We start from the raw sequence: 19,458 nt of genomic DNA on the forward strand, positions 1-19,458 counted from the left end.
GACATAAAAGACCTGTTGAAGGAATTCCACACCTAAAGTTCAGAAGTTGCTCTATACAAAACATCAGTCAATGTGGGAAGTAATAACGGCCAAACACTTGGCAACAATAGTGATGATGTGGAATTAAAAACACATTTATGGAGCCTAACCCTTCCAGATCACTACTAAATGTGATCCATGCCTCTTGTTCCAGGTCGTGGTGAAGGATTCTACATTCATATTGGGCAGGTAAAACAAGGTTCAGGATTCTTTTAGATTGATGCGCTTTTGCATTCAATGCATAGAACATAGAACATAGAAAGCCACAGCACAAACAGGCCCTTCGGCCCACAAGTTGCGCCGATCACATCCCCACCTCTAGGCCTATCTATAGCCCTCAATCCCATTAAATCCCATGTACTCATCCAGAAGTCTCTTAAAAGACCCCAACGAGTTTGCCTCCACCACCACCGACGTCAGCCGATTCCACTCACCCACCACCCTCTGAGTGAAAAACTTACCCCTGACATCTCCTCTGTACCTACCCCCCAGCACCTTAAACCTGTGTCCTCTCGTAGCAACCATTTCAGCCCTTGGAAATAGCCTCTGGGAGTCTACCCTATCCAGACCTCTCAACATCTTGTAAACCTCTATCAGGTCACCTCTCATCCTTCGTCTCTCCAGGGAGAAGAGACCAAGCTCCCTCAACCTATCCTCATAAGGCATGCCCCCCAATCCAGGCAACATCCTTGTAAATCTCCTCTGCACCCTTTCAATGGCTTCAACATCTTTCCTGTAATGAGGTGACCAGAACTGCGCACAGTACTCCAAGTGGGGTCTAACCAGGGTCCTATAAAGCTGCAGCATTATCTCCCGACTCCTAAACTCAATCCCTCGATTAATGAAGGCCAGTACGCCGTACGCCTTCTTGACCGCATCCTCCACTTGCGAGGCCGATTTAAGAGTCCTATGGACCCGGACCCCAAGGTCCTTCTGATCCTCTACACTGCTAAGAATGGTACCCTTCATATTATACTGCTGCTTCATCCCATTGGATCTGCCAAAATGGATCACCACACACTTATCCGGGTTGAAGTCCATCTGCCACTTCTCCGCCCAGTCTTGCATTCTATCTATGTCTCGCTGCAACTTCTGACATCCCTCCAAACTATCCACAACACCACCTACCTTGGTGTCGTCAGCAAACTTACCAACCCATCCCTCCACTTCCTCATCCAGGTCATTTATGAAAATGACAAACAGCAAGGGTCCCAGAACAGATCCCTGGGGCACTCCACTGGTCACTGACCTCCATGCAGAGAAAGACCCCTCCACAGCCACTCTCTGCCTTCTGCAGGCAAGCCAGTTCTGAATCCACAAGGCAACAGCCCCTTGGATCCCATGCCCTCTCACTTTCTCAAGAAGTCTTGCATGGGGGACCTTATCGAACGCCTTGCTGAAGTCCATATAGACCACATCCACCGCTCTTCCTTCGTCAATGTGTTTGGTCACATTTTCAAAGAACTCAACCAGGCTCGTAAGGCACGACCTGCCCTTGACAAAGCCGTGCTGACTACTTTTGATCATACTAAACTTCTCTAGATGATCATAAATCCTGTCTCTCAGGATCCTCTCCATCAACTTACCAACCACTGAGGTTAGACTCACCGGTCGGTAATTTCCCGGGCTGTCCCTGTTCCCTTTCTTGAATATAGGGACCACATCTGCAATCCTCCAATCCTCCGGAACCTCTCCCGTCTCCATCGACGATGCAAAGATCATCGCCAAAGGCTCCGCAATCTCCTCCCTCGCCTCCCACAGTAACCTGGGGTACATCCCATCCGGTCCCGGCGACTTACCAACCTTGATGCCATTCAATAGTTCCAACACATCCTCTTTCTTTATGTCCACATGCTCGATCCTTTCTGTCCACCGCAAACCAGCAGTACAACCACCCAGATCCCTTTCCACCGTGAATACCGAGGTAAAGTATTCATTAAGCAGCTCCGCCATTTCTAACGGTTCCACACAAACTTTTCCCCCTTCACCTTTTAAGGGTCCTATGCCTTCACATCTCATCCTTTTACTCTTGACATATTTGTAGAAAGCCTTGGGATTCTCCTTAATCTTACCCGCCAAGGCCTTCTCATGACCCCTTCTCGCTCTCCTAATTTCCTTCTTAAGCTCCTTCCTACATCCCGTATACTCCTCTAAATCCTTAACACCTCCTAGCTCTCTGAACCTTCTGTACGCCTCTCTTTTCTTATTCACCAGGTTCATCACAACCTTCGTGCACCACGGTTCCCGTACCCTACCAACACCCCCCTGTCTCATCGGAACGTTGTCATGCAGAGCTCCAGACAAACATTCCTTGAAAATCCTCCACTTTCCTTCGGTACTTTTCCCCAAGAATGCCTCCTTCCAATTTACCCGTCTAATTTCCTCCCTGATGACACTGTATTTCCCTTTACTCCAGAGAAACACTTTCCTAGCCTGCCTGATCCTATCTCTTTCCAATGCTATCGTGAAGGAGATAGAATTATGATCGCTATCCCCAAGATGCTCACCCACCGAGAGATCCTCCACCTGTCCAGGTTCATTAGCCAGCACCAGATCAAGTACAGCCTCTCCTCTAGTAGGCTTATCCACATACTGTGTCAGGAAACTCTCCTGGACACACCTAACAAACTCCTCTCCATCCAAACCCCTAGCCCTAGGGATATTCCAATCTATGTTTGGGAAATTAAAATCTCCCATCACGACAACTCTGTTATTCCTACATCTCTCCAGGATCTGTTTCCCCATCTGCTCCTCAACATCTCTGTTACTATTGGGCGGCCTATAGAAAACACCCAGCAACGTTACCGACCCCTTCCTGTTCCTCACCTCCACCCACAGAGACTCCGTAGTCAATCCCTCCACGGCGTCCACCTTCTCTACAGCCGTGACACTATCCCTGATCAACAGTGCCACTCCCCCCCCTCTCTTGCCTCCCTCCCTGTCCTTCCTGAAACATCTAAAACCCGGCACCTGAAGCACCCAGTCCTGTCCCTGAGACATCCAAGTCTCCGTAATGGGCATCACATCACAATTCGAAGCAGCAATCCACGCTCTAAGCTCATCCACTTTATTCACTACACTCCTGGCATTAAAATAGACACATCTCAGACCTTCAGCCTGAGCACTTCCCTTCTCCATCACTCGTCTAACCTCCCTCTTACCCTGTTTACATTCCTTATCTATTTGCGAGCTAACCTCCTCGCTCTCAGTCCCCTCATTTCGATTCCCTCCCCCCAACCTTTCTAGTTTAAAGTCTCTCCAGTAGCCTTAGCCAACCTTCCCGCCAGGATATTGGTCCCCCTGGGATTCAAGTGCCACCCGTCTTTTTTAAACAGGTCACACCTGCCCCTAAAGAGGTCCCAATGATCCAAGTACCCAAATCCTTGTCCCTTGCTCCAGTCCCTCAGCCACGCATTCATTCTCCACCGATTCCTGTTCTCACTCTCCCGCGGCACAGGCAGCAATCCCGAGATTACTACCTTTGCATTCCTCTTTCTCAGCTGTCTACCTAACTCCCTATATTCTCTTTTCATGACCCCTTCCCTCTTCCTACCTATGTCAGCCGTACCTATATGCATCACGACCTTCGGCTCCTCTCCCTCCCCCTTCAGGATTTCTGGGACTCGACCAGAGACATCCCGGACCCCTGCACCAGGGAGGCAAACCACCATCCGAGAGTCCCGTCTGTGTCCGCAAAAACGCCTATCTGACCCCCTCACCGTAGAGTCCCCAATTAACACTACCCTCCTTTCCTTACCCTTTTGCACTACTGGGCCAGGCTCAGCTCCAGAGACACTGCCACCGCTGCTTCCCCCAGGTGGGCTGTCCACCCCATTAGTACTCAGACAGGAGTACTTATTATTAAGGGGCACATCCACCGGGGTGCTCACCATCAACTGAGCTTTCTCCTTCCTCACTGTTACCCAGTTACCCTCCTCCCATGGTCCCGGTGTGACCACCTGCCGATAGCTCCTGTCAATGACCTCCTCACTATCCCTAACCCGGCGAAGGTCCTCGAGCTGCAATTCCAGTTCCCTAACATGTTCCCTTAGGAACCGCAGCTCAACACACCCAGCACAGATATGGTCGTCCGGGAGGCTAGGAGCCTCCAGGACCTCCCACATCCTACATTGGGAACAACATACTGGCCTCACACTCATAATTGCCCCTTTAAACACACAGGGAAAAAAAAGTGAATGAAAATTTTAAACTTACCTTTCCTCCTCCTGTTTTCTCCAAAGCCCTGCTCTCACTGGGTCTTTTTTTTTAGGTTAGAGGAGGAGGGAGGGTGGGATACTCTACAAGTGTAGAGTATCGGGATTCCTCTCTGTTCCAATTTATTGGGGAAAAAAAAAATCTCTCTCTCCCAGACCTCCCTGCGCGACCACTTCCGGGTTTAGATATTTTTAAAGAAAAAACCCGCGAAAAAGTAAGTTAAAAATAACAGCGCTTACCCGCAGCACTCCTCTCGCGAATCTCTCCCTCTCTGCTGCACTTCCAAGACGCAATGCAGTAGCTGTTTCACCATTATATTTATTCCTTTAGCTTGGATTTCCAGCCAATGCCGGAAGTGACAGTGAGAAGGTGTGTGCTGTGGACTTCTCTGTGACCCTGTTGTGATACTGTACCTGAGTGCATTAACAGGCACAATTCAAATACATGCAAGATCGCCTTTCTCCTCTGCAAGCTGGTATTTCATGGTTCGCCAGGCCAAAGCTCGATACTAACCTTTCTGATGAAAGGTCACAGATCTGGAACATTAACTGCTTCTCTCGCCTCTCTCCACAGATGCTGCCAGACTTACTGAGTGTTTCCAGCATTTTCTGTCTGTATTTCAGCTCAGACCCAGTATGAGAAGGCCCTGGGATTATAAATTGCAACCTTGGAGATTAAGAATCAAAGTTCTTTAACGTGTGCACCAGCGAGCATTCCCTTCGCATTAGCTATCACAATTATATACCAAGAAGAATAATTTGAGAATCATTTGCATTGTACAAAATACAGTACTTTATTTAGTAATTCCTCAGGTCAGTAAAAAGTGTATTCCAAAGGTTATTGTGCAAATTAGTACATTTCAGATGCTATATAAAACTGGAGAGAATTTATGAGGATTCGCCTGTTATGAGCTCTGCAGAAACCCTGGTGAATCGAGCATTTATGATGTTTCTCTTGGGTTTCCACCAATCTTCCACCTTGCTTATGGTGGGAGGTTGAAAGACCAGCTGTCTCTCCCTCACTGCAGTAATTCCAGCCATCGATTTTCACTAACCGTGTAAACCGTGTACATAGATCCCATTGGTCTTTGCTTTCCTGAGAGTCTAGCCTTTGACTTTGGAAAGGAGTAGCAGGAATATGAATTTCTTTCGATTAGTTAATCTGAAAATGATAGGGAAAGTCAGAATCTTCTTCCCCTGCTGACACTCGAGTACAATGCGGAGTGGGTGCCGCACTGCCAGGGGTGCTGTTTTTCAGATGGGATGTTAAACCAAGACTCTGTCTGCACTCAGGCCAATGTGAATGATCCTATGTCACTATTCAAAGAAAGGAAGAGGAATTTTCCCGGTATTCTGGCAAACCGACATTCATAGAAAGAAACCCTACAGTCCAGGAGGCCATTTGGCCCATTGAGTCTGCACTGACAACAATCCCACCCAGGCTCTATCCCTTAACTCTACATATTTACCCCAATAATCCCTCTAACCTATGCATCCCAGGACACTAAGGGGTAATTTAGCATGGCCAATCGATCTAACCCGCACATCTTTGGAGCAGGAAACCGGTGCATCCAGAGGAAACCCACGCAGACACGGGAAGAATGTGCAGACTCCACACAGACAGTGACTCAAGCTGGGAATTGAACCCAGGTCCCTGGAGCTGTGAGGCAGCGGTGCTAACCACTGTGCCACCGTGTCACCCCACTAAAGAAAAGGTAAATGTGAAACCTTGCTGTATACAAACTGGCTGCTGTGTTTCCTACATTGTAAAAGAGTCAATACTTCAAAAATACTTAGTCGTTGTAAAGCACTTTGGGGTGTCCTGAGGTCACGAAAGGTAAATGCAAATCTTCATGTGTCTTGCCGAACAACTCATTTTTACATTGTGAAGGTGTCGATTGAGTGAAGAGGGAAGAACTATTTCCTCTGCTTAGATAGTCAGTGACGAGGGAGCCATCAGGTTAGAACTGTCATTAAGAGCTTGAGGAGAGAGGTTAGGAGATATTTCCTTACAAAGAAGGTTGCTGGGTTTTGGAATGCTTTATCACTGGGAGTTTTTGAGGTATGAACTACTACATTTGTTAAGGCAACATCGGGTAAATATTTGAAACAATGAAAGATGCAGGGATACAGGGAGAGCTGGGAAGTGGAATGAATTTTGGATTGTCCAAGCAAAGAGCAGGCACAGATGATACACTAATAATATACATGTGTGTGTGCACATATGTATGTGTGCATATATGCATGTGTGCAGTGTATGTGTATATGTGCGTGCGCACACATGGCCATACCTGTGCACGCATGTATATCTTCACAACTGCAAGTGCACCAATGTCCACGCCTATGCCTGTGCACAGAGATGATGTAACATGCTCTCAAATCTACAATTTTAACACCTGACTGGAATTTGCACTTGGGAATTTCATCTGACTTCACACTCCATGGATGGAATTTTCCCCAAAAAATGACCAAGTGTCAGGGTCTGACTAAAAACTGGCGTGCATCTCTCCAGAAAGAGAAGAGGAGGCGGCACGGTGACACACTGGTTAGCACTGCTGCCTCACAGCGCCAGGGACCCGGGGCAGCACGATGACACACTGGTTAGCACTGCTGCCTCACAGCGCCAGGGACCCGGGGCAGCACGGTGACACACTGGTTAGCACTGCTGCCTCACAGCGCCAGGGACCCCAGGTTCGATTCCCGGCTTGGGTCACTGTCTGTGCGGACTCTGCACGTTCTCCCCACGTTTGTGTGGGTTTCCTCCGGGTGCTCCGGTTTCCTCCCAGTCCGAAAGACGTGCTGGTTAGGTGCATTGGTCATGCTAAATTCTCCCTCAGTGTACCCCAACAGGCGCCAGAGTAGAGGATTTCCTCAGTAACTTCATTGCAGTGTCAATGTAAGCCTACTTGTGACACTAATAAATAAACTTAAACTTCCAAGAAACACAGCCGAGTTTTCATTCCAGACTTTCTGGCACTCAGTGCACAAAGAATCCAGGGACATAGTTTGCAGCATCAATGTGGCGGGAGCTGATAGAACTGGCAAGGCTGGCTTCACAGAGATCGGGGGGGGGAGGGGGCATTTTTCGTAGATTCCCGACAGTGCAGGAGGCCATTCGGCCCATCCAGTCTGTACCGACCACAATTCCACCCAGACCCTATCCCGTAGCCCCACACATTGACCCTGCTAGTCTATAAAATAACGAGGGGCACAGATCAGCTAGTCAATATCTGTTCCTAAAGATAGGGGAGTCTAAAACTAGAGGGCATAGGTTTAAGGTGAGAGGGGAGAGATACAAAAGGGTCCAGAGGGCCAATTTCTTCACACAGAGGGTGGTGAGTGTCTGGAACAAGCTGCCAGAGGTAGTAGTCGAGGTGGGTACAAATTTGTCTTTTAAAAAGCATTTAGACAGTTACCAAATGCGGACAATTGGGATTAGCTTAGGGGTTTAAAAAAAAGGGCGGCATGGACAAGTTGGGCCGAAGGGCCCATTTCCATGCTGTAAACCTCTATGACTCTAGTCCCCCTGACATTAAGTGACAATTTAGCGTGGCCAATGCACCTAACCCACACATCTTTAGACTGTGGGAGGAAACTGGAGCACCTGGAGGAAACCCACGCAGACACGGGGAGAATGTCTGTGTGGAGTTCGCACAGTGTTCCGAGCTGGGAATCGAACCCAGGTCTCTGGCGCTGTGAGGCAGCAGTGCTAACCACTGTACCACCGTGCCACCTAAGTAAACTAAGGTCCCCAATACCACCAGTACCATCGAATCTGGATGACCCCCACAAGCATCAGGTGAATGCCACCCCCACCCGGAAGTACCGGGGGCTCTCTCCCCTCTTTATGGGCATAAACCTGATCATGTCACCGGTGGGGGAAGATCGAGATCTCGCCGGCTCAAGTCCCGTTATGGCCCTCTCGCGAGATTTAGCGACCATAAGGAGGTTCGCCCCAGCAGGGAACCAGCCCACTAAATTTCACCCTACGTCTCTTGTAACATGGTATTCCAGTAACAAAACACTGTGTAACTTTAAAAGTTGAATAGAAAATAGATTCAGAGCAGTGAATTCATAGCTTGCTTATGAAAACACTTCTGCTTAAGGCTGCCAGATATTAAACTAGATATCCAGGGTACAATCTGTGCACAGGGAGTTACAAAACTGCAGTTCCACAGAGACATTCTGATGGATTTATGAACATAAGCAGAATTCAGGGATCCAATTACAGCCGCGACTCCCAGTATAGCAGCGATTATTTCACTATACACTGGATATATCAAGCACAGCTTGGAGGAAAGCTAATATGGTGGTGACAGGTACTTTGACGCTAATGTTACTCATGTTAGTCCTGCGACAGCAAGTGGAAGAATTACCACTGGATATAATTGGTCCAAATGGATGACAAGGTCATTTTAAAAATATCAACCATTGTTCTGACTGTTGGGTAGAAGATTTCAAAATGGAGTCCTTGAAAGATTTTTAAAGTTTATTTATTAGTGTCACAAGTAAGCTTACATTACACCGCAGTGAGGTTACTATGAAAATCCCCTAGTCGCCACACTCCGGCGCCTGTTCGGGTACACTGAGGGAGAATTTAGCATGACCAATGCACCTAACCAGCACGTCTTTCAGACTGTGGTAGGAAACTGGAGCGCCCAGAGGAAACCTACGCAGACACTGGGAGAACGTGCAGACTCCGCACAGACAGTGACCCAAGCCGGGAATCGAACTCGGGTCCCTGGCGCTGTGAGGAAGCCGTGCTAACCACTGTGCCAACCGTGTGATGAGAATTTCAGGGTGCTTAAGGGCACCACATTTTTAATGACCATTCATCAGATTTCTATATTTTTCTCAAAATCGTTGACTGATTAGGGGCAATTTTAACCCATGTTGCGGGTCAGGAAGCTGGTGGGATCAGGCGGAATGCAAGTTTTAAGCACCCTTCCACCCAAATTGGAATTGTGATTCAGGGGACTCTGGTTGGAGTCATACCCATCAGGAAGGATGATGGATGTTGAGGGCCAATCTCAGTCTCGGGACATTGCTGCAAGAGTTCCTCAAGGTAGTGTCCTCAACCCAACCATCTTCAGGTTTTTCCTTTATTATTTTTATGGCACATGGGCATCACCGTCTAAGCCAGCATTTATTGCGCACCCCTAATTGCTCTCGAGGGGACAGTTAAACAGTTAAGCATCATTGACATTAATCAAGGACCTACCTTCCATCATAAGGCCAAAAGTGGGGATGTTCGCTGATGATTGCACAATGTTCAGTGTCATTCAGGACTCCCCAGATACTAAATTAATCCATAACCAAATGCAGCAAGACGTGGACAACATTCAGGCTTGCGCTGATAGGTGGCAAGTAACATTCGTGCCACACAAGAGCCAGGCAATGACCATCTTCAACAAGAGAGGATCTAACCCTCTCCTCTTGACATTCAATAGCTGGAAAAACTTCTCCCACTACTGATGAAAGGTCAAGATCTAAAATGTAAACTTTGGGTGGCATTTTCCCATCTTGGCCTAAGTCCCATGGGGAGGGGGCATGAAGATGGACCGTTTCCCCACTGCGGTAGCTGGCATGCCTACATTTTGGCCCCGACCTCATTAATTATGCAATCGGGTGTTATGGGCCGTATCCTGTGGCGGGGCAGGCCTGATGGCAAGATGGCAAACATCACAACCTCTCTAATGAAGAAAGGCCTCCTGCGAAAGAAGATGGATGTCCAGGAATGCTCTGAGGCTGCAAGATGGACCACCTTGCCAACACTCAATCTGGGAGGTCCATTTGTGAAGGTTTCCCCCACCCACTGCTGTGGTGTTCTGGGGTTTAGGGTTACTGGTAGCCTCCATTCCAAACTCCAGAGGCAGCCCCATGCATTGCTCAGGTGAGTCAACTGAGTCTTTTAGGTTAAAAATGTAACTGAGAAAAAGAGCGTTTACACGGTGGCACGGTAGCACAGTGGTTAGCACTGCTGCTTCACAGCTCCAGGGACCTGGGTTCGATTCCCGGCTTGGGTCACTCACTGTCTGTGTGGAGTTTGCACATTCTCTTCGTGTCTGCATGGGTTTCCTCCGGGTGCTCCGGTTTCCTCCCACAGTGTGGGTTAGGTTGATTGGCCATGCTAAAAATTGCCCCTTAGTGTCCTGAGATGCATAGGTTAGAGGGATTAGCGGGTAAATATGTAGGGATATGGGGGTAGGGCCTGGGTGGGATTGTGGTCGGTGCAGACTCGATGGGCCAAATGGCCTCTTTCTGCACTGTAGGGTTTCTATGATTCTTCTCAAAGATGAGTGGGAAACACTTGCTGAATGTGCTAACACGACGAAGAAAGTAGGAGGAGAGACAAAGATAGTTTAAAAAGTCATGGGGGGTGAAAAGATTCAGAAATTTCAGTCTAGAGAATTGTTATTTGTATGCAAAGGGTAAATAGCCCGTCACTGCACACATTTCATTGTGCTGTTAATGGATTGCTAAGTGTTCCTTATCCCTCCCTGTAAACAACTTTATTAATTCTTGCAGTCTGTTTGAACTTAATTTATGCTCTTTCAAAATGACCATGATAATGTAACACGCGACTATATTTACAAGAAACAGATTATCGGATGTAACTGTTTATCCCTCGGGTCAGGTAACAGGATAGGGGTAAACCTTTTAGGATTGGGGTGAGGAGAAATTTCTTCACTAAGAGAGCGGTGAATGTGTGGATTTCCGTACCACAATAGTTGAGGCCAAAATGTTGTGTGATTTCAAGAAGAAATTAGATATAGCGCTCTTGGGGCTAAAGGGATCAAGGGATACGGGGGGTGGGGGGGGAAGAGATCAGAATATTGAATTTGATGATCAGTCATGATCAAAATGAATGGCGGAGCAGGCTCGAAGGCCCAAATGGCCTACTCCTGCTTCCAGTTTCTACGTAACTCAGCAAAGGCAGATTAAATGCAAGCTCCAAATTTGCAAGGCTTCATTCCCAATGTGGAGTGACGCTCGATGGGTCAATTAGAGGGTCTGATGGACAGTAAAGCCTATCAGATCTTGCAGCCATATGCCTCACAACTTCTGGATAAAGAAGTGTAACTTCTAGATCAATAGGGGGCTTCTTGAAACCGCAAGAGGGGAACATCTCCACATGAAACTGGCACTGTAAATCAAAGCTCATTTCAGTCAACTATCAGAGAAAGACAAGTTTCATCTGACTCATGCAGGTCACAATCGAACCCAAGTTCCCAGCGCAGAATGACAACAAATTCAGAAATGTTTTCATCTGATTTAGAACAAGAGCAGCACATTTAACAAAGTAAATTGTACCAAACTTGAATATTAGGACAAACCAAAGAATATCAAATTTCAAGTAAGCGCAACAACTTATACTACAGGAGAAAAGGGTGCTGATTGCTTAGCAAGTGGAGAGGCGATGGCGTAGTGGTATTATTACCAGACTAGTAATCCAGAGCCCAAGGGTAATGCTCTGAGAACCTGGGTTCAAATCCTACTACAGCAGAAGTGAAACTTAAGTTCAATAAAGAAAAATCTGGAATTAAAGTCTACTGATGACCATGAAATCATTGTAAATTATCGTGAAAACCCATCTGGTTCACTAATGTCCTGTAGGAAAGGAAATCTGCCATCCTTACCTGGTCTGGCCTACATGTAATTTCAGATGGACAGCATTGCAGTTGACTCTCAAATGTCCTCTGACATGGAGGGCAGTGAGGGATGGGAAACAATTGCTGGCCCAGCCAGTGACACCCACATCCCATAAATGAATAAAACAAAAGTTGACTCGGATTGATTGAGGTGTTGCCATGGAGATAGCAGCTCACCACACTCCTGGGTAATTCAAAAAAGGCACAAAATTTGGACATATTGCTTTTGTTTGCAGGGAATGGGTCCCTGCACATGACTATATATCGATTCTAGCAAGTGTAAATGAATCACCCAGGAGATTGGGGAGCCTATAGTTCCCCACTGGCTTGTCCATGACAATGCCCCGGCCAATCAGAGTTAACTTGCCAACCAACCAGTGGCCTTTTCTCCTGTAGTATAAATTGCTGAGGGTTTGAAATTTGGTATTCTTGCATTTGTCCTGATAAGTGCAAGATGAAAAGCTTCAGCAACAAGTCGCTCTTTTCAGCAATGTGGTAAAACGTCAGGAACATTATCAAACAAAATGTGACACTGAGCCACCAGAAGCTTGGTCAAAGAGGTAGATGTTACAGACTGTCCCAACAGGAAAGAGAGGTAAGACACTGAAAGCCCAAACAGCTAAAGGCACAAATTCCAATGGTGGGGCGAATGAAGGTTGGAAACGCACAAGAAACCTGAATTGAGAGCATTGGGGGAAGCTCCGGAGGATAAGGAGAGAGTGATGCAAACACATGTATGAGAACTTTATAATCCAGGTGTGGTTGGACCCGGTGCCAAGTAAATCAGTGATCACGAGGTATAAGTTTATAAAATTATGAGGGGTATAGATAGGGTAAACAGTTGGAAGCATTTTTCCCAGGGCAGAAATGACAATTACAAGGGGGCACAAGTTCAAGCTAAGGAGGGAAAGGTTCAGTGGAGATGTGCGGGGGAGGTTTTTTTTTTTACACAGAGTGGTGGGAGCCTGGAATGCACTGCCAAATAAGATGGTTGAGGCAGACATGTTAGCGACATTTAAGACTTATCTGGATAGCATATGAACAAACTGGAAATAGAGGGATACAGGTAGTTGGTCTAGATAGGACAATGCAATCAGTGTAGGCTTGGAGGGCCGAAGGGTCTGTGCCTGTGCTGTAATAATCTTTGTTCTTAAATGAACAGGACTTAGTGTGAGTGAAGAGTTGGGCAGCAAAGCTATAATACAAAAGCAGGGATGTACTGCTGAGGCTTTTTAAGGCTCTGGTCAGACCACATTTGGAATATTGTGAGCAATTTTGGGCCCCGTGTCTAAGGAAGGATGTGCTGGCTCTGGAGAGGGCCCAGAGGAGGTACACCAGAATGATCCTGGGAATGAAAGGTTTGATGTATGAGAAACGTTTGAGGACTTTGGGTCTTTACTTGATGGAGCTTAGAAGGATGAGGGGGGATCTCACTGAAACTTACAGGATATTGAAAGGCCTGGATAGAATGGACGTGGGGAAGATGTTTCTATTAGTAGGAGAAACTAGGATCCAAAGGCACAGCCTTTGGAGTAGAACCGAGATGAGGAGGAATTGCTTGATCCAGAAGGTGGTGAATCTATGGAATTCATTGCCACAGAAGGCTGTGGGAGGCCAGGATATCGAGTGTATTTAAGACAGAGATAGATAGGTTCTTGATTGGTAAGGGGATCAAAGGTTACGAGGAAAAGGCGGGAGAATGGGGTTGAGTAACTTATCAGCCATGATCGAATGGCAGAGCTTACTCGATGGGCCGTGTGGCCTAATTCTGTTCCTTTATCTTATGGTCTTATGGTTTGGATGAAATGAAGCTCCCAGAGATGGTAAGGTAGGAGGCTGTGCAGGAGGGCATTGGAAGAGTTGAGTGACAAAGGCTTAGGTGAGGGTTTCAGCAGCAGAAGCGCTGAGGGAGGAGAAGAGATAGGTGACGTTACAGATGACATGGAATCTCTCAATCTTCATTACTCAGCTCACACTTTCTACCTGATCATCTTGTTGGTGAAATTCCAAGTCTGCACTATGCTGGGAGCCAGTTGGGTCAGTTTAGCTCGAGATGCATCAACTTAAGCCTTTACATGTAACTATGGCCTTGAAAGGATGCTGCGGCATAATGGCAGCAATTAAACACCGACATTTTGATTTTCTGCCTGAGGTTCCGGCTAGATCTTTAATCTAGCAGAGGCAATATTCCGTTCATCTTAAGGAGAGCACCTTCAGAAAATCTTGTTCAGCATTTGAACATTTACCGCAGCATCATTTCAAGGTTCAGGAGATTTGAATTGGCTCGTATTGAGAAAATGTCCCATGCAGGAGCAAACATCACTAACTTCCAAGCAACAATCAGCTGACAGATGCTCGAGTTAATTCCCATCACACTGAACAATTGCTTGAGTGGCACCATTAAAACAGCATGGCTGTACGCCAGCACTTAGTAATCGGTCATCCTTTTTTTTTTTTGCTCTGCTGGTAATAAATCTTCAGTCTACTTTGCAACGCAGAAGATGGGCATCAACGGTTGCATTTCTGCTGCTGTTCCTTTAGAAGCATCGTAAGAATAGATACTCTCTTTTAAAAAAAAAATCGGGTTGCAATTAAAGGTGGTCCTTAAACACCATTCGCCAGAATTTATCAGTCGTGAAGTTTCGGTTCAACTCCACCAAGTGCCTCAACGCAGTGGCTTCCCGTTTGGACTGGTGGAAACTTGGCTTCCATAAATCCCGGACAACTGCCCTGCCCGTCGAGGGCGGCAGGAAGGTGAAGGCCTCAGGTGCTGGACAGCTCAGGTGATTCGCTTGCGCCTGCCACCGAATTGGCGATAAACCCTGTAGGTAAGGCAAAGGATGGGGCGGGGGGGCATTAGTAGGGCACAGAAAGGAACAAATCCAAGTTTCTGACACACTCAGACACCCACTGACAAAATCTAAATGCTGCCTAATTCAGAATCCTCAAACGCAAGCTTCGGAGGAAGCCATCACCACCCTGCACCATTTCTCTTGGAATCATAGAATCCCTACAGTGCGGGAGGAGGCCATTCGGCCCATCGAGCCTGCACTGACAACAGTCCCACCCAGGTTCTATCCCCGTAAACCCCACGTATTTAAAGTTCATTTATTAGTGTCACAAGTAGACTTACATTAACAGTGCAATGAAGTCACTGTGAAATTCCCCTAGTCGCCACACTCCAGCGCCTGTTCGGGTACACTGAGGGAGAATTTAGCACGGCCAATGCACCTAAACAGCGCGTCTTTCGGACTGTGGGAGGAAACCGGAGCAACCAGAGGAAACCCACGCAGACACGGGGAGAACGTGCAAACTCCGCACAGACAGTGACCCAAGCTGGGAATCGAACCCGGGTCCTTGGCACTATAAGGCAGCAGGGCTAACCACTGTATTTACCCTGCTAATCGCCCCAACACTAAGAGGCACTTTACCATGGCCAATCCACCTAATCTACACATCTTTGGACTCACCAAATTCTCCCATTGAAGCCTCTGCCACGGGATTGATGACGTAAGCTTGGGATTCACAGAAGCATGTGTTCTGAGTGGGTTCCACTAAGGCCTAACTCTCACTGCATTCCCACTTGGCATGGTGGGCAGATGAGTGCTTCCTTCACTCCCTCCCTCCCTCCCATCCTGAATAGAATTTAAAGTCCAGTCTACAATCAGGACAGAATCATTCTTTCTGGTTGTATCACAGCTTGGTCTGGCTCCTGCTCTGGCCAAGATCGCACGAAACTACAAAAGGTCGTGAATGTAGCCCAATCCATCACACAAACCAGCCTCCCATCCATTGACTCTGTCTACATTTCTCGCTGCCTCGGAAAAGCAGCCAGCACAATCATGGACCCCACGCACCCCGGACATTCCCTCTTCCACCTTCTTTCGTCGGGAAAAGAACGTAAAAGTCTGAGGTCGCGTGCCAACCGACTCAAGGACAGCTTCTTCCCTGCTTTTGAATGGATCTACCTTGCAGTAGGTTGATCTTTCTCTACATCCTAGCTATAACTGTAACACTACGTGCTGCACTCTCACGTTTCCTTCTCTATGAACGGTATGCTCTGTCTGTATAGCACGCAAGAAACAATACTTTTCACTGCATGCTAATATACGTGACAATAATAAATCAAATCAAATTAAAATAATCCCAGCAGATTGGAGTTCTGGGCCTTCCAATCAGAAATTACAATCAGGTCCTTTTTCAACCCAGGAAAGGTTCGGGCTGTAATGTCAACTTACAGCGGTTTTGCCATCTGCCTCTGGTTCGATACGACCTCGCGGACAACGACATATCAGTGAGCAGACACCTAACATACCTCTCGCCTTCTTCGGAGATTTTCCCACACTCTGTTGCACACCAGACATTCAAAGGCATCGATGTAGTTGTCCTGGGAAACATCGCGAACTCCCCACTTACGCTCTCTCATAGCGGTCAGTAGCTTCTTGTTGGAGATTGGACCTTTCCACTTCCACTCCAGGTAGTCTTCGTACCGTTGGTCACTCCCGTCCAACTGCATTATGTACTCGGCCAGCTCCCTGGGATGCGAAAAGCTTCCGACGAGGATGGCACTTCTGTTGCTGGGCAGCCAGTCTGCTATGGAGGGGGAGCCGTAATAGACTGGAACCGCTCCCAGCTTGAAAGGTCGCCACAGCTTCTCGGTGATGTAATCGTCACAAACCGCGTTCTCGAAAGCGAGAATAAATTTGTACTGGGCGAGGATCCTATAAAATCGATCGTCATCCATGGTTGTGGGATCCCTCAGGCTACCTGGAAGATCCTTGTTGTGGAGACATTCCCCGTAAGAATCCACTGGGATGTATTTCATCAATTCCCGGACATAACTGTCTCTGTCTGAAGGTGGATCGCAGTCAGACTGAACGTATACTAATGGCGCTAGGTGTTCCCTCAGGCGGTTCTTCTGAGACAGCGGGATCAAGTACTTGTGAGATTGTAACTCCTCCAGGCTCTCCAGGTACTGGGTAGTTAAAGGCATATGGGAATAGCGGCTGAATGTGGAAGTGTAATTAAACAACGTGACTGCAGGCTCGTGAAAAAGCTTATAGTTGTTTTTAGGTGACTCCTCATGGAACAGGGCCCATTCGTGCTGGGGTTTCCGGGGCAACGGTAAACTGTTGACCTGGAAATCCGTACCTATTCAATTCAGGAATGAGAGAGGAATAAAGGTTAGCATGTCAAACAATGTGCATAACCTAGTAAATTTGCATATTAAATCAGACACATAGATAGAATCATGGAATCCCTACAGTGCAGGAGGCCATTCAGCCCATCGAGTCCACACCAACAACAATCCCACCCAGGCCCTATCCCCATAGCCACATGCATTTATCCTAGCTAGTCCCCCTGATACTAAGGGGCAATTTAGCACAGCCAATCCACCTAACCCGCACATCTTTGGACTGAGGGTGGAAACTGGAGCACCCGGAGAAAGCCCACACAGACGCAGAGAGAACGTGCAAACTCATAGAATCCCTACAGTACAGAAAGAGGCCATTCGGCCCATCGAGTCTGCGCCGATCACAACCCACCTAGGCCCTATTCCCGTAACCCCATACATTTACCCTGCTAATCCCCCTGACACCAAGGGGCAATTTAGCATGGCCGATCCAACTAACCCTCACATCTTTGGACTGTGGGTGGAAACCAGAGCACCCAGAGGAAACCCACGCAGACACGGGGAGAAAGTGCAAACTCCACCGAGACAGTTGAATGATTTTGAGATGGATATATTTCTAATATAAAAGAGGTATAAAGGGATATGGGGAACAGGTGGGGAGGTGGATTTGAGACCAGGGAGAGATCAGCCATGATCTGATTGAATGGCGGAGCAGGCTCGAAGGCCTGAATCGGCCTGCTTCTGCTCTGAATTCCTATATTCCACACTGTAACCACTCTCTGGGTAAGGAATTGAGACAACTAATTGGTTCAATATATTTCACACCAGTATCTTTAAAAATAAGTTGTGTAGGTTACAGGGGCAAAATATTGATACAGTAAATGTCTCCGTGCCACAGCTGTTAACACCACCTCATGAATATTTATGTTATTTTTATAAAGTAGACATCAGACATACTGCTGTGCTATGTGACCCCACTGCCAATTGACAGTGCAAAGTAATGGCCCAGCATTCTGCTAGCAAACTGGGAACTAATCCCTTCCTACAAGCTTGTTTGCACACTCACAAATATTACATAGCGGCTGACTTGGGCTAAACTAAGACAGGCTAAAGCAGAATGTGGGCCTGGTTCCTCAGATCTCCTTTAAAGGCACTCCCTTAGAAAAACTAAGAGACAGCTGGAGATGGACAGCTTTAAGGTCACAGAATCATAGAATACTTACAGTGCAGAAGGAGGCCATTCGGCCCATCGAGCCTGCACCACCTGCAATTCCACCTTGGTCCTATCCAAAATAACCTCACTTATTTATCCTCCTAATCCTCCTGACATCCCCCTAACACTAAGGGTCAATTTAGCACGGCCAATCAACCAGCATCTTTGAACTGTGGGAGGAAACCGGAGCACCCGGAGGAAACCCACGCAGACATGGGGAGAATGTGCAAACACCACACAGACAGTGACCCAAGCCGGGAATCGAACCCAGGGTCACTGGCGCTGTGAGGCAACAGTGCTAACCAAAATGGCGCCACGGTGCCATGGGGAAACAAATTGAGTTCAGAATATGAGGAGGCCCAATGAATATTGGTTGGAGCATAATCGAGAACTTGAAAGAGAATCATAGATTCTACGACATGGAGACAGGCCCTTCGGCCCAAACTGGTCCATGCTGACCAAAAAGCCCATCTAAGCTAACCTCATTTGCCTGCATTTGGCCCATATCCCTCTAAACCTTTCCGATCCATGTATCTGTCCAAAAGCCTTTTAAATGTTGTCAATGTCCCTGCCTCAACCACTTCCTCCAGCAGCTCATTCCACATACACACCACCCTTTGTGTAAAAAAGTTGCTCCTCAGGTTCCCATTAATTCTTTCCCCTCTTAACTTAAACCTATGCCCTCTAGTTCTCGATTCCCCAACCCTGGGAAAAAGACTGAGTGCATTCACCCTATCCATGCCTCTCATGATCCTATACACCTCGATAAGATCATAATAATGTAGCAGCTTATATGGAACTGGAACTAAGTTTAGCTGACCAATCACCGTGGTGATATTGATAAAATAAAGACAGACAAATGTTTATGACAAATGTGGAGCCTAAAGGATTCTCTATTAAGACGAGGGATGTATTTGGGCCTACTTGCTGAAGTTGAGAAGAGTGAGAGATAATCTCATTGAAATGCATAAGATTCTGAGATATAAGTGGGATTTTCCAGTCGCACTCGCCCCAAAATCAGAAAATCCCACTCGAGGTCAACGGACCGTCTCATGGTCTCCACTCCCCCCCCCCCCGCCCCCCCCCCCCCCCGGCCCCACTTCGATTCCCGTGGCGGGCGGGACAGGAAAATTCTGTATAGATTCTGATACGATGTTCCCTCTTGTGGAGGAATCTAGAACTAGGAGGCAAAGTTTAAAGATAAGG

At 47.3% G+C, this 19,458-nt stretch overlaps 1 protein-coding gene across 1 annotated transcript in view; it reads right to left on the reverse strand.

Moving 5' to 3' along the window:
- Positions 1-14,362: 14,362 nt before the first annotated feature.
- Positions 14,363-19,458, reverse strand: part of pofut3 (protein O-fucosyltransferase 3) — a 68,423-nt gene continuing 63,327 nt past the window's right edge. Inside the window, exons 3-4 of the mRNA XM_078209656.1 lie at positions 16,221-17,056; positions 14,363-14,727 (exon numbers count right to left, since the gene is read on the reverse strand). Of these exons, the coding sequence (XP_078065782.1) occupies positions 14,497-14,727; positions 16,221-17,056 (1,067 nt within the window). The 3' untranslated portion in view covers positions 14,363-14,496. The remainder of the gene's footprint in view (positions 14,728-16,220; positions 17,057-19,458) is intronic.

This window comes from Mustelus asterias, chromosome 1, assembly GCF_964213995.1.
Source record: "Mustelus asterias chromosome 1, sMusAst1.hap1.1, whole genome shotgun sequence".
NCBI lineage: Eukaryota > Metazoa > Chordata > Chondrichthyes > Carcharhiniformes > Triakidae > Mustelus > Mustelus asterias.